The sequence below is a fragment of the Miniopterus natalensis genome, chromosome 9 (assembly GCF_054644295.1).
Source record: "Miniopterus natalensis isolate mMinNat1 chromosome 9, mMinNat1.hap1, whole genome shotgun sequence".
NCBI classification, from domain to species: domain Eukaryota; kingdom Metazoa; phylum Chordata; class Mammalia; order Chiroptera; family Miniopteridae; genus Miniopterus; species Miniopterus natalensis.
In genome coordinates this window covers 18,181,579-18,194,655 of record NC_142089.1, presented here as the reverse complement: position 1 = coordinate 18,194,655, position 13,077 = coordinate 18,181,579, and the positions used below count along the sequence as shown (strand labels likewise).

The 13,077-nt window shown below is 44.7% G+C and overlaps 1 protein-coding gene across 1 annotated transcript; it reads left to right on the top strand.

Moving 5' to 3' along the window:
* The first annotated feature begins 210 nt into the window (after nucleotides 1–210).
* Nucleotides 211–12,731, top strand: SYNC (syncoilin, intermediate filament protein). Its single transcript, XM_087820557.1, is given in 6 exon segments — nucleotides 211–263; nucleotides 4,571–4,732; nucleotides 4,910–5,942; nucleotides 10,977–11,101; nucleotides 12,451–12,496; nucleotides 12,499–12,731. Coding segments are annotated over 6 exon segments (1,446 nt in total). The 3' UTR covers nucleotides 12,526–12,731.
* The last annotated feature ends 346 nt before the right edge of the window (nucleotides 12,732–13,077 follow it).

Below are 13,077 nucleotides of genomic sequence, written 5' to 3'. Positions count from 1 at the left end.
CACCCTAGGCTGGCCTCGGGAGGGGCGGCCTCTCCCCGCCGCGCCCGCGCAGCCCCGCTCCCTCCTCCCCCGGCAGGAGCGCGGGCCAAGTGGGCGCGCCCCCGGCGGCATCTGGTGTCGGCTGCAGCTGTCAGTGCGGCGCGCGCGGGGCTGGCGGCCGCCGGGGCCGCCTATTAATAACGCGGCCGCCCGGCCCGGGGTCGCGCAGCCATGGCCAGCTCGGAGCCCGGGCGCGGCGGGGACGGCGCCGCCCAGGCCGCGAGGTAGGACGGTCCAGGGCCCGCGCGGCCGCCCCTGTGGGGAGGGGAGGCTGGACGGGTTCCCTTCCCCCACCCCCCAGCACCTTGCGCCCAGCGAGGGGTGGTGGGCCAGCGGGGTGCGGCCCCGGGCGGAGCCACCCAGGGAAGGGAGATAGGGGAGCCCTGCCCGGGGTCCTGGCCCCTCCGTTTGTCTGTGGCTTTTTATAATACCCCCTACCTTCCCACGGGCCGCTTGCGAATTAACCCTTTCAGTCGTCAGATGCCATTTGGCCCGTAGTGGCCAAAGAACTTTGTTTCTCTCAATTCTCACCCCAAATACAACTGGAGATGGAGGCCTCCGGTTGCTGAATTCGCTGTGGAAGACACTTGGTGCAAGGTTGGGCCTCTGCCAGCTTGGAGTTAAGTCTGTTCAGGCAGCTTTTTCTCTGCTGTCTGGAGCCTGGAAAGAGGGGGGGCAGGGTCTACTATCCCAGACCAGCAGGAGGGCCCTGCAGTGGGGGCCCTTCTGCATCCATCCACACTGTCAGCTTACCTCAGGTTAGGGGGAAGGGACCTGTGGCTGAGGGATGGGGGGCAAGCAGGGAGTATTTCTGCCCCAGGTCGGACCATAGCCTTGGACTTCCCAATGTAGCAAGAGGTGGAGGTGCAAATACACACACCCAACACTCCTTCACTGTCACACATGGCACAAAGCTGAACATAGTCTTACACATACACTCACCTGTACTGCCGTACACACATACAGGTACACAGAGTCAGACACATGCCAACTCATGCCTGCACAGTGTCACAAACACTTCCAGCCACAGCCCTGATGGACAGAGTTGGATGGGAGCTGCTGGAGTCCTCCAGGGACAGGGAAGGAGTGGCAGAGGCAGGCTGTTTGGGGCTCAAGGAAGCCTGAGGTCAGGGGCTCCAGATGAGCTGGATCCCTTACCCCTGGGCCTCCCATAATCTACTTTCCCCCCTTAGAGAGAGGCAGCTGTGTGAGGGCAGCCTCTAGCAGAGGCCTGGCACTGTGGATGGGGTAACTGAGGCAATGTGGTGTTTGGTAACGGCACCACCTGGACGTCAGGAGGCCCGAGTTCTACTTCCAGCTTTGCCACTCGACCTTGGGCAAGTTTCCTCCTTGGATCTCAGTCGGTTTCTGCCTGCCGTCCTTCTACAGAGCCCCACCCTGGGATAGAGAGAGAAATAGAACTATACTTGTCCTTAGGAAATTGACTATCTCGGGAGACAGACACATGCACTTCTATAGTACAAAGCACTAAGTGCAAAGATGAGCTGCATCCAAAATGCCTTGAGAATGCCAGAATGGGGGTGGTCTGGGAAATACTTCACAGAGGAGATGGACTTTAGCAGGGCGTAAATGAGGAGTTGAAATTTGTTAGACAAATAGATACAAAGACATTTAAAAATTTTTTTTATTGATTTCAGAGAGAGGAAGGAAGAGGGAGAGAGAGACAGAAACATCAATGATGAGAGAGAGTCATTGATCGGCTGCCTCCTGCACTTCCCCTGCTGGGGATCAGGCCCGCAACCCAGGTGTGCTCGGACTGGGGCTCAAACTGTGATCTCCTGGATCATAGGTCGATGCTCAACCGCTGAGCCACACTGCTGGGAGTACAAATACATTTTGAATGCTATGTGCCAAGCTCTAGAGTACCTGCCCTCATTGCTTTACCTCTTTTAGACCTCATGCCTATTTTAAGAGGAAAGTGGTCAAAAGGAGCTCTGGCTCTGGAGTGGAACCTCGAGTGAGTTCTTTACTCTGTTTATGCCTTGGTTTCCTCATCTATAAAATGGGGATAATAGATGAGCATCATATAAAGGAATATTCATGTAAAACTCCTAAAATACTGCTTTGAACACAGTTATGTCATTCCAGGGTAGAGGATGCAGCAGGAGGGTGATGTGAGGGCTGTCGGCTGTCTGTTGAGGGTCAAGGTGGGTTCTGGCTGGCTGAGCAGGTGCGTCCTTCCTGGCACTAGGAGCTCTACCTTTCCAGGACTGTTCTCTAGTCGGGTGGTGTACAGAGAGCTGTATTTTCTCAGCTGGATCCTTTAGACACTGTGGGCTAGGAGTAGGAGGTATAAAAAGTTAATCCATTTTCCAGATTGTCAAGCATTGGGTGGGCTGCGGGGGAGTAATGTGAGATGAGGCTGAAAAGGTATGTTGGAGCCACATCTCTAAGGGCCTTGAATCTCTGCTAGGCAGTTGGCTATCTATGGGTGAAGTGGGGTGACATGATTTGCTTTGTTATAGGAAGCTGTGGCATTGTAGAGCACAGACTAATATGAGAAGGCAGGCCTGTTGGAAGGCTGGTGCAAATGTGCGGGTGGGAGATGACTTGGACTAAGGCCCTGGCAGTGGATGGAGGGGGGGATGGGACTGGAAACTTTTGGAGACAGAAGGGTCAGTTCTCTGTTAGTTGGCTGTATAGGCGAGGGAAAGAGCTGTTTAAAAGTTTCTTGCCGCATTGACCTGGTGTATGGTGATGTTTCTCTGAGCTGGAGAATGCAGGTGCAGCACACTCAGGGAGAATGATAATTTAGGGCAGCTGAGTTCGAGGTGCAAAGTAACATCTGGTAAAGATAGCTAAGAAACTCTTTCTCTCTGGTAAAGTGGTCTGAGTGGACTAAGTGACTGTTGAGGTTGTCCTGCGAACTTTAGGTTTTGGTGTGGGAGCTGGGTTGAAGAAGGCCAGTGATGTCTGGGGCCTGATGAAGCCATACTTTTGTAGTTTTCAGAGGGCCAACATGAGAAAACAAAGGGAAGCCAGGGATTCCTGGGGTGCTAGAGAGGACAGAGGACAGTATGATTTAGAGTAAAAATAATCTTTATTGGTAACTTGGAGTTAAGATATAGAGCTTAAAACCTAGACATAAGTAGGCCTTTTCAAGATAGATCAATCAAATTCTTTGATATGTGGGACTTTTTAAACTTTTATCTTATTGATTTCAGAGAGAGGAAGGGAGAGGGGGAGAGATAGAAACATCAATGAGAGAGTCATTGATCAACTGCTTCCTGTGCACCCCCCACTGGGGATTGAGCCCACAACCCGGGCATCAAACCTCCATCTCCTGGATCATAGGCTGATGCTCAACTGCCGAGCCATGCCGGCTGGGCTGTGGGACTTTTTATTTATACTTTATGTCTAAAAAATGTTTCTTGAAAGCTACAGTCAAATTTAATCTGCTTTATAACTGGTGTATATTAAATATCTGAGTTTCCTTGAGAAAATTACTTAATCTGCTTTAACTTGTTTCCTGAGCTATAAAATGGGGATAAATTTAACTACCTCATAGAATTGTTGTGAGGATTAAATGAGTTGACATACATAATGCATTTAGAACAGGGCCTGACACATGTAAGACATAAGACCTCTATAGGTATAATAATTGTTTCCATGGTATTTTATATTTTCAAATAATTGCTTAGAGATCCAAGGTAGGTAAGATGCATTTGAAACAGAAAAGACCAAGGCCACTTGAAGGGCAAAGAAGCAGGGGAGCGAGCATTCCTTGACAGGACCTGATCCAGCTAGCAGGCAATGTGCAGCTGGGTTACGGGGCTCATTTGTTAGAATCACAGAATCTGTATTTAAGAGCCTGTAGAAGGATGGGCCAATTCAAACAAGATGATTGACATTTTAAGGAACAAGAGATGTGGTTTAAAAGCACTGGCTGTGAAAAAGCCTTAAGGATTTTAGTTAAACTCAGCATTTGTCAAGAATATGGAGCTGCCCTATATGCTAAGGGAATCTTGGCTATATCAGTAGTTTAGTGCTCAGAGCACACCTGGGTATGGCTCTGATATCCATCCCCAAGGGACAGTGACAGTTTGGAGCCTGATCAGAAAGAATGACCCAAATGAGGACACAGGAAACCTTGGCATGCATGGAATAATTGAAAGATAAGTTGGTTCTCTTTAAGTGTTTGGAGAACTTATATGGAAAAGAAGTTAGATTTCTCTGATTCTAGAAAGAAGAATCAAGTCCAGGTAAAAACTGCAGGGAAGGCTTTACCTCAACATTAGAATTTTATGATAGTGAAACAAATAGTGGTGGCTCAGGTGTGAGTTTCCTGTCATTGAAGGTATGTAAGCAGAGATTAGACATTGACATTGTGGGTATATTTTCAGGGGATCTAAGCCAGGGCTGAATGGGGATAGATCAGTGGAGGGAAGGGAGCAGACAAGTGCCAATATGTGAGAACCTGATGTGATCTAGGTCTGTGGCCTAATGGCTCCAGTCACGAACCATCCAGGGACTGTGGCTGCCCTCTCACTTTAAGTCATTTCTCTTGCAGGGAAAAAAGAGCAGAGGCCAAATTTTCTTTTCAAGAGCAGCAGCACTCTGAATCCCTGGATGATACTCTACCTTTGGAGGGGACCTTGAATTTAGAGGACATTCTCTACCTGGGGGACACAGGTGACTTTGATGACATACTGTATGTGGAAGAGATTGAGAAGTCTGGGGAGACACTGTCTATTGAAGATAACAGGCAGCCAAATGAGGCCCTTTGTGTGGAGCCTGTGAAGCCAGAGGAGACACTGTGTGTGGAGGAGCCTGTGAGGCTGGAGGAGACACTGTGTGTGGAGGAGCCTGTGAGGCCGGAGGAGACAGTGTGTGTGGAGGAGCCTGAGAGGCCGGAGGAGACAGTGTGTGTGGAGGAGCCTGTGAGGCCGGAGGAGACACTCTGTGTGGAGGAGCCTGAGAGGCCGGAGGAGACAGTGTGTGTGGAGGAGCCTGTGAGGCCGGAGGAGACACTGTGTGTGGAGGAACCTGTGGGGCTGGAGGAGATTCTAGGTGTGGAGGAGCCTGTGAAGCCAGAAAAGACAAGCCCAGAACAGATGGCTTATGGGGGAGAGATGGTCACAAATGAGGAAAAACCTAACCCCGAGGAGAGCCCCAGAGCCGGGCCTAGTCCCAGCACAGAGGAGAGCTTGAGCATAGAGGACCTCGAATTGCTTGAGGGGCGTTTCCAGGAATGTGTCCAAGCTGTGGCCCAGCTGGAAGAGGAGAGGGATCAGCTCATCCATGAGCTTGTGTTGCTCCGGGAACCAGCTCTCCAGGAGGTGCAGCAAGTCCATCAGGACATCCTGGCTGCCTACAAACTGCAAGCTCAAGCAGAGCTGGAGAGGGATGGGCTAAGGGAGGAGATCCAGCTGGTCAAGCAGAAGCTGTTCAAGGTGACGAAGGAATGCGTGGCCTACCAATACCAGCTGGAGTGCCGCCAGCAGGATGTGGCCCAGTTTGCCGATTTCCGGGAAGTGCTGACTGCACGGGCAGCCCAGCTCTCGGAGGAACTGGCCCAGCTCCGGGATGCCTATCAGAAGCAGAAGGAGCAGTTACGGCAACAACTAGAAGCGCCTCCAAGCCAGGGGGACGGGCACTTCCTGCAGGAGAGCCGACGGCTCTCTGCCGAGTTTGAGAACCTCATGGCAGAGAGCCGCCAGGGCCTGGAGGAGGAGTATGAGCCTCAGCTGCTACGGCTCCTCGAGAGGAAAGAAGCTGCTGCCAAAGCCCTGCAGAAAACCCAGGCAGAGATCCAGGAGATGAAGGAGGCTCTGAGACCCCTGCAAGCAGAGGCCCAGCAGCTCCACCTGCTGAACAGGAACCTGGAGGATCAGATCATACTTGTGAGGCAAAAACGCGACGAGGAGGTGCAACAGTACAGGGTAGGCCCATTGGGCACGGAAGGAATTGCAGTCTTTTAGCCTGGGGAAGGACAAGGTGATGGGAGGCAAAGGTCTCTTGGGCTGAAGGACACTGCCGTATGTAGGAAGAACTTATTCTTTGCAGCCATTCATTCATGTCTTTACTGCATTCATTTCATTCATTCAGGCCTGTGCTAGGGGCTGAAAATGACCTGCATTCTTAGTTTACACTTTTACACCAATTATCTCACTTGATCCTCTCATTAATCCCCCAAGTCCATTTTTATTATGCTTTTACAGAGGAAACTGAGGCTCAGTGAGCCAGAGCAATTTGAACCCTGGTCTGACCAACCCCAAATATGTCAGCTTTCTTTCCACGGCACAATTTCCCAGTTCTAAATGAATCACACCTAGGCTTACAAAGAGCAAGAGGCAAGTTGGAATTCTTTCTCCTTCCCCCATATGCAACCTCAAGTCCCACTTATCTGATCTCTGCCTTGAAGTTTTCCAGTCTTAAAACTGGTACGAAATCTATAAATATCTATTTCTCTTTTTCCTTTTTTGTCCATTTGTCACCATTTCACTTGTATTCAAGTTATTTCTGGTTAAGTCTGAGCCAGTTCTAATCCCTTTATGGAACAGCGGGATATAGATATTAGTGAATAAACAATGTCTCTCCCACAGGCTGTGAGCTTTTGTAAGGTAGGGAGTGTTTTACTTACCTCTGCCACTAGGGCTCAGAGTACACGTCAGTTAAATGCTGACTTAAGTGCTGCTGGGCACTATGAGAAGACTATACAGTGTGGTGCCTTTCAGAGCAGTATTTTTGTCTTGAAACACGTTCCTTTGAATAAACTTATGCCCTCCCAGAGATTCTGATACATGTTTAAGGAAACATGTCCTCCATTAAAATTGGTTGCATTCACTTCACTCAAGATTTTGTCAAGCTTTCTGTAGCTTGTATCATGAAAAGAATAGGAGTTTTTGGTGGTAGTATTGAATGTTTTCAAACTATGCATATGTGTAGTATCCTCCCCCCTCCCCCATTTTTTTTTTTTATTGGTTCACAATCTAGTGAAAGGGAACTTATTTTAATAGCTTATACTCAGAAAGATATTACATTCACTGTAACCCAGGGTAGAAAGTAACATGGGAAAATGAGGTTATTTTTAGCCATGGGTTAAATCAGAGAACCCTTCATGGAAGAGGTGTTATTTGAGCTAGGTATTGAAGCGTAGGCAAGATCTAGACCAGTGCTGCCCAAAAGAAATATAATGCAAGCCACATATATAATTTAAAATTTTCTAAACACCACATTACAAAAGTAAGGAGAAATAGGTGAAGGTAATTTTAATATATTTTATTTAGCCCAATATATCGAAAATATAATTAGTAACTTGACTGCATGTGAAAGGTAAAAACTGAAAGGTAAAGTAAACTGTAAAGGTAGGTTGGGGCAGATCACATTGGACTTTGAAATCCAAACCAGGGAGTTTGGACTTTATTCAGTAGTCAGTTGCATCATTAAAAGTATTTAAATTAACCAGTGTTATCTCAATAAATTTAATTTAAAAAATGAAAGCCAAAAACCATAAAAGTATTTGAGAAAAAGTACTGGTTGCAGTGTGTAAAATGGGTTAGAGACCCAGAGGCAAGGGAGATTAATTAGGAAGCTACTGTAGGTAAGAGGAAATGATAGTGGAAATAAGAGAGGATGGATGCAAGAACAAATGTGGAATAAACTTGGCCACTGAATGAATGGGGCAGAGAGGTGAGGAATCAAAGAGGATGCTGAGATTTCAGGCAAGGCTAACTAGGATGGTGGTGGCCATAAACGGAATTCTCTGGACTTGTTTTCTAACACAGTACTAGAGTTGTAGAACTTTTCTCCCCAGTGATTTTCATCACTGTACTGGATTTATTTAGATTTGTTGATTGTGCAACTTTCCAAAGATCATTCTATGAAAAACACTCTTGATGAGCATATCCTATCGCTTTACCATAATTTAAAGTAGGAATCGAAGTCTGAAGGAGCTAATTCTTTCTGAAATGGCTTCCTAAACTGTTTGCCAAAGGTCACTTATAGCACCTGATTACTTTTCAAAGGTATACTTCACTCTTACAATTGTAAACACTGCCTCTTTCATCTTTTCATTCAACAGATATTGTCTAAGTGCCTTCTTACTATGTGCCAGGCAGTGAGCTATGTGCTGACAAAAGAAATGAGAAATGGGGAAGGGAAGGAGTTCTTGCCCTTGAACAGTTTACAGTACAGGAAGGATATCAGATAAAATGATTTTAAGATGCATTCTGACCTGTTAAAATGTCAAAGCATTAGAATCAATGAAATAATAGACCTCAATGTGAAACACTGTATAGGAATTAGGCATTGTACCGATGAAGCAAGTATAATTATCCCTAGTTGGAAATTTTATGAGGATTAATAGATGGCATATACTTGAAATTCTTTACATGTAGTAGTAATTCACTTAATCCTTACCTCTCTGAGATAGGTATGAACTACTGTCATCATTTGAAAAATGAGAAAATGGGTGAGACAGAGAAGTTACTTGTCCAGAATTATACAGCTAGGACATGATGGAAGGACATAACCCTGTGCAACCTAGCTGAAGCCCATAGTCAACCACTACAAGGTGTTTGTATAGATGAATTCATGGGGTAGACAAGAGAAAGGCATTCCAAGCAGAGGGAACAACTTATACAAAAGCATGAGAACTCAAAAAGACATGTTATAGGAAGTGTGAGGGTGGCTGGATCATATGTGAGTAGAGCAATGAGGCCAGCAAGGTAGATGGGGATTGGAATGTAAAGGGCTTTATGTAGTCTTTGGCAAGTAGTTTTCAAAGAGGTTTTCTCCAAAGCCACAGGCCTTTTCCACGAAATAGAATTTTATATGGAATGCCAATATATTAAAACAGGCAAAAGTGGAGCTACTTTCTAATTAGAGTGGCAAGGGCACTCCATTTTGGCTACCTCTTGGGGTCTCACAGGAAATAGTTTGAAGACCACTAAAGAACCTATATAGCTCGGCCGGTGTGGCTCAGCGATTGAGCATCAATCCAGGAACCAAGAGGTCATAGGTTCGATTCCCGCTCAGGCTGAGGGCTTAATCCCCAGTAGAGGGTGTACAGGAGGCAGCCAATTGATGATGTTTCTCTTTCATCACTGTTTCTCTCTCTATCCCTCCCTTCCTATCTCTCTAAAAAGCAAACTTTTTTTAAAAAAGCATTAAAAATATCAGCTCTAAGCCAATGGCAAGTCCTGGTTCCACCACTTCCGAACTGGGAAACTTTGGACAAATTACTTAATCCATGTGGCTCTGTTCCCTAACATGTAACACACATCATAGGGCTTTTGCAAGGAATGAACTAGTTAATACTTGTAAAGTGCTTGCAGTGGTGCCTGGCACATAGGTATGTACTCATGGAATATGCTTACTATCTGCAAGTTTCTCATCAACAAACACTGTGTGTAGGGTGCAAGAACAAGGAACTTACAACCTGATTGGGAGTTAGACACAAATTTAAAAGATAAATAGCAATATAACAGCAGATGCTGTCTAGGTGAAAGAAGTGGCAGAAGCAAAGGCACAGAGATCTGAGTTGGTCAGGCTACATACAGCAGCACTGTCTAATACAAGTCTCATGCAAGACAGATGTATGTAACTCATCATATAAAAATATTATAATTTTAACATGTAATCCATATCAAAATTTGAGTTATTTTATTTTTGTGCCAAGTCTTGGAAATCTGCTACCTTATACTTATAGAAACATCTCAATTTAGAGGAGCCATACTTCAAGTACTCAATAGCCACACATGGCTAGTGACTTCCATACTGGATAGTGCAAGTGAGGGGAAAATGTTCACATGAAAGAGTAATGGAGATTCTAATTAGAAGTAGGGGTCAAACTGGAGAGCATCTGAAGACCAGACCAAAGAACATGGGAAGCCTTTGAAAGACTGATATAAAGCAGTTTTTAGAAAGTTAATCTGGTGGTGCTACGTAGGATTAAGACTGGAGATTGTCCTTAATGCCAGTCACTGTAGCAATACATCCTTCACTCTGACATCGTTCCTTGAGAATGGACGGTGCAGACTGCCTTCTCAAGCATGTACTTTTGTGCCTCGCCAAAACAGCAGGTTTGCTAGTGGGGTTTGGGAAATTGGGGCTCAGAAGTACGCAGATGCTTCCCTCCAGATGACACTTAGACGGTATGGCTGCATCTCTGTGCGGTGCAAAGCATGGCCATGCACTACAAAAGGTCTTTTGATAATGTTTAAGTTGAGATTCAGCTAGAGTATCAACCATTGCAGACTGATGTGCCACAGATATACCAAGGATGACTCAGAGAACAAATTATTTAGATCCTTCTAATAATAGCATGTACCCAAACTGGATTCCTATCTTACTTTTCTTCCAAATTTGAGAAGTCATTGCCCCTTTAAGATATGCCTTCCAACTTCAACTCTTTCCCAACTCCCTCACGCTTCCTAAGAATTCATGCCAGCTAGCAACCAACACCAGACTGATTTGCTGACATCTTCCTTACCTCATTCCTCAGGCATTAACCCGCAGCAGAGACAATTTTCAGAATTGTTTCTGTGTTGGCAAAATGAGAAATAGTTATCTGAAAGCTCCCGAAGGCCCTCGGGGCATAGCATCTTTTACCAGCTTATCGATATTAATGGAAACAAACTTGCACAATACAGCAAGAGGTCTAAAAACTACTCAGCTCACCAAGGAGAGGATCAAAATCCTCCCCACTTCCTAAAACTGAGAAACTAAAGTCCCTCTGAGCACCTGTGTATCCCTTGCAGGATTCTATTAAGAAGCAAGCTGTGGTTAACAGATAAGACTCCTTTCAGGTCACCATCTTCAAATGGAGATGCACTTTCTCAAAACACAACCTCTTGAATTTGTTTCAACCTCAATACTTCTATGAAGATTAAATGATATACAAGAAAGTACTCTGTAAATGTAAGATTTTTATTGTTTGGCTAATCAGATATGTTCTTGGCCCTCTCATGCAGGAAGAGCTGGAGAAAATGGAAGAACGACAAAGAGAGTTAAGAAGTGGGGTTCAACTCCAGCAACAGAAGAACAAGGAGATGGAGCAACTAAGGATCAGCCTTGCTGAAGAGCTCTCAACTTACAAGTCAGTGTTTGCTGCTACTCAAATCTCAACTAACACTGGCTGAAGGGATGGTTGGGAGGGCAGATGATGCTTGAGGGAAATTTCATTCAGCAGTGGGGAAAAAATTATTTGGGAAATGATTTCATCCATGAACAGATGGAAAATGGCTCTTTTTTTTTTAAAGGGCTATGCTACCCAAGGGCCCGGAACAAGCTAATGCCCCTACTTCTCAGGCAGGTGGAACCGAGACACAGTCTCAAGGTGATCCTTGAGGGTACAAGAGTGGTGTTTGCATTGTTGCCTTCTTAACAATACTAATGCCTTAAAACAACTTAAGTGTGTGTCTAATGACAAATCATTTAGGGATAACATATATCTCCAAATTGCCTGGTTCAAACCTTCAGGATTCATTTGGAATGTTTGTTTCTGGTATGACTCAAAATATGCTCTAATTATCACCAGGAATTCTGTAACAGGATAAAACATCTAATCTCTGTGCATTCTTACTTTCCTCCCACTTTACCCCATCTGCTATTCATAAATAGTTTCCTTAGAATAGCAGAGAAGGCAGTTATGCTACCTAAATTCAGACTATGGCAAAAGAGGCCAAGGCAGCTAAATTAATCTGTATAAAAAAGCTGAAGAGGATGTTGTTTACAGGCTGAGGGACAGGATTATTGCTTAGTACGTGAAATAATACACCTATCCATTAATTTCTCTATATACCAGTATGTTCTCATTCTTCAAGTTTTAGATTCTCTTGGGTAAAGAAACTAAGGATAAAAAAGGTCTCTGTCAAGTGTATACTGATTAGATGCCCATAAAGTTTATTCTCTATTTCCTAGTTAATCTTACAGCTTGGATACAAACTCACTAATGACTATTGTAACTGACGCTTTCCCTAACTTACTAGGATCTTCTTTTACTGTGTTTTATCCAGGCATAACTGATTACGCGTATTGTTTGGGAGATTACTGGAACCTTGTAATTGAGGAAAATGATCTGCTAAACACCTTTGTGTGGATCAGATTAAAAGTACAATAGGGAAAAGGTGATGATTAATTCAAAGAAACAAAACTACAGAATTTCAGGCACTGTAATACCTGTGTAAACTTAACCTGGACAGAGAAAATTTTTAGCTAGCCCCTCCCATCACCATCACATAGATTACCATTCACTGTTTTGCAAATAAGAGGCACTCAAATATTTCCTAGGGGGAAGTCATCCCTGATCATCTGTGAGTCATAGTCTAGCAATCTCTCCCCAACACAGCCTGCAATAAATTTCAGAAGTTCAGTTATAAACTTTATACTGTATTATTTCAAGTTGCAGAAAATATAAACTTATTCTTTTTTTTCCCAACCTTACAGGGGCTGTTTAGAAATGTATGGCCGAATCTGTAACCCAGAGACAACCAAAAAAACTTCTTAGCAAAGGATTGCTAAGTACCCTTTGGACATACTTTTTTCCAAACAGAAGAGAGTGCCAGGGACTTGGCAAGCAATTCACCCTGGGAAAGTTACAAATACTGGCTGACCTGTTTAAAGATTCTAGGGCTGGCTGGAGGCAAAACACATCAGTCAGTTCTTAGTTGGATTTTATTTCATAGGCTGCTGGTACTGATTTCAATGCACGGAGGAACTGGGGAGGAGAGAGGAAAAAAAAAAAAAAAAAAAAAGCCTCTTGTCCTCCAGCAACATGCACACTGAGTAAAGGATGAATGTATGCATCCCTGCAGTTCTGTGCAGAATGTATTTTGCCTTGTGTTCACTTAAACCAAAAACATTTTTTTGGAGCAATTTTCATTACATGGGTTTATAATTTGTATTCTTTTGTGCCATGAATGTTGGACTTTAAATGAATCCTTTTACAAAGTTTACTTTTAAGTCTATGCTGACTCCTGCTTACTCTTAATGGTACCAAGATAACTTTCACTATACTCTAAAAAAACTACTGACTTGGAAAAAATCAGGTTCTAATCCAGATTTGAACCTAAA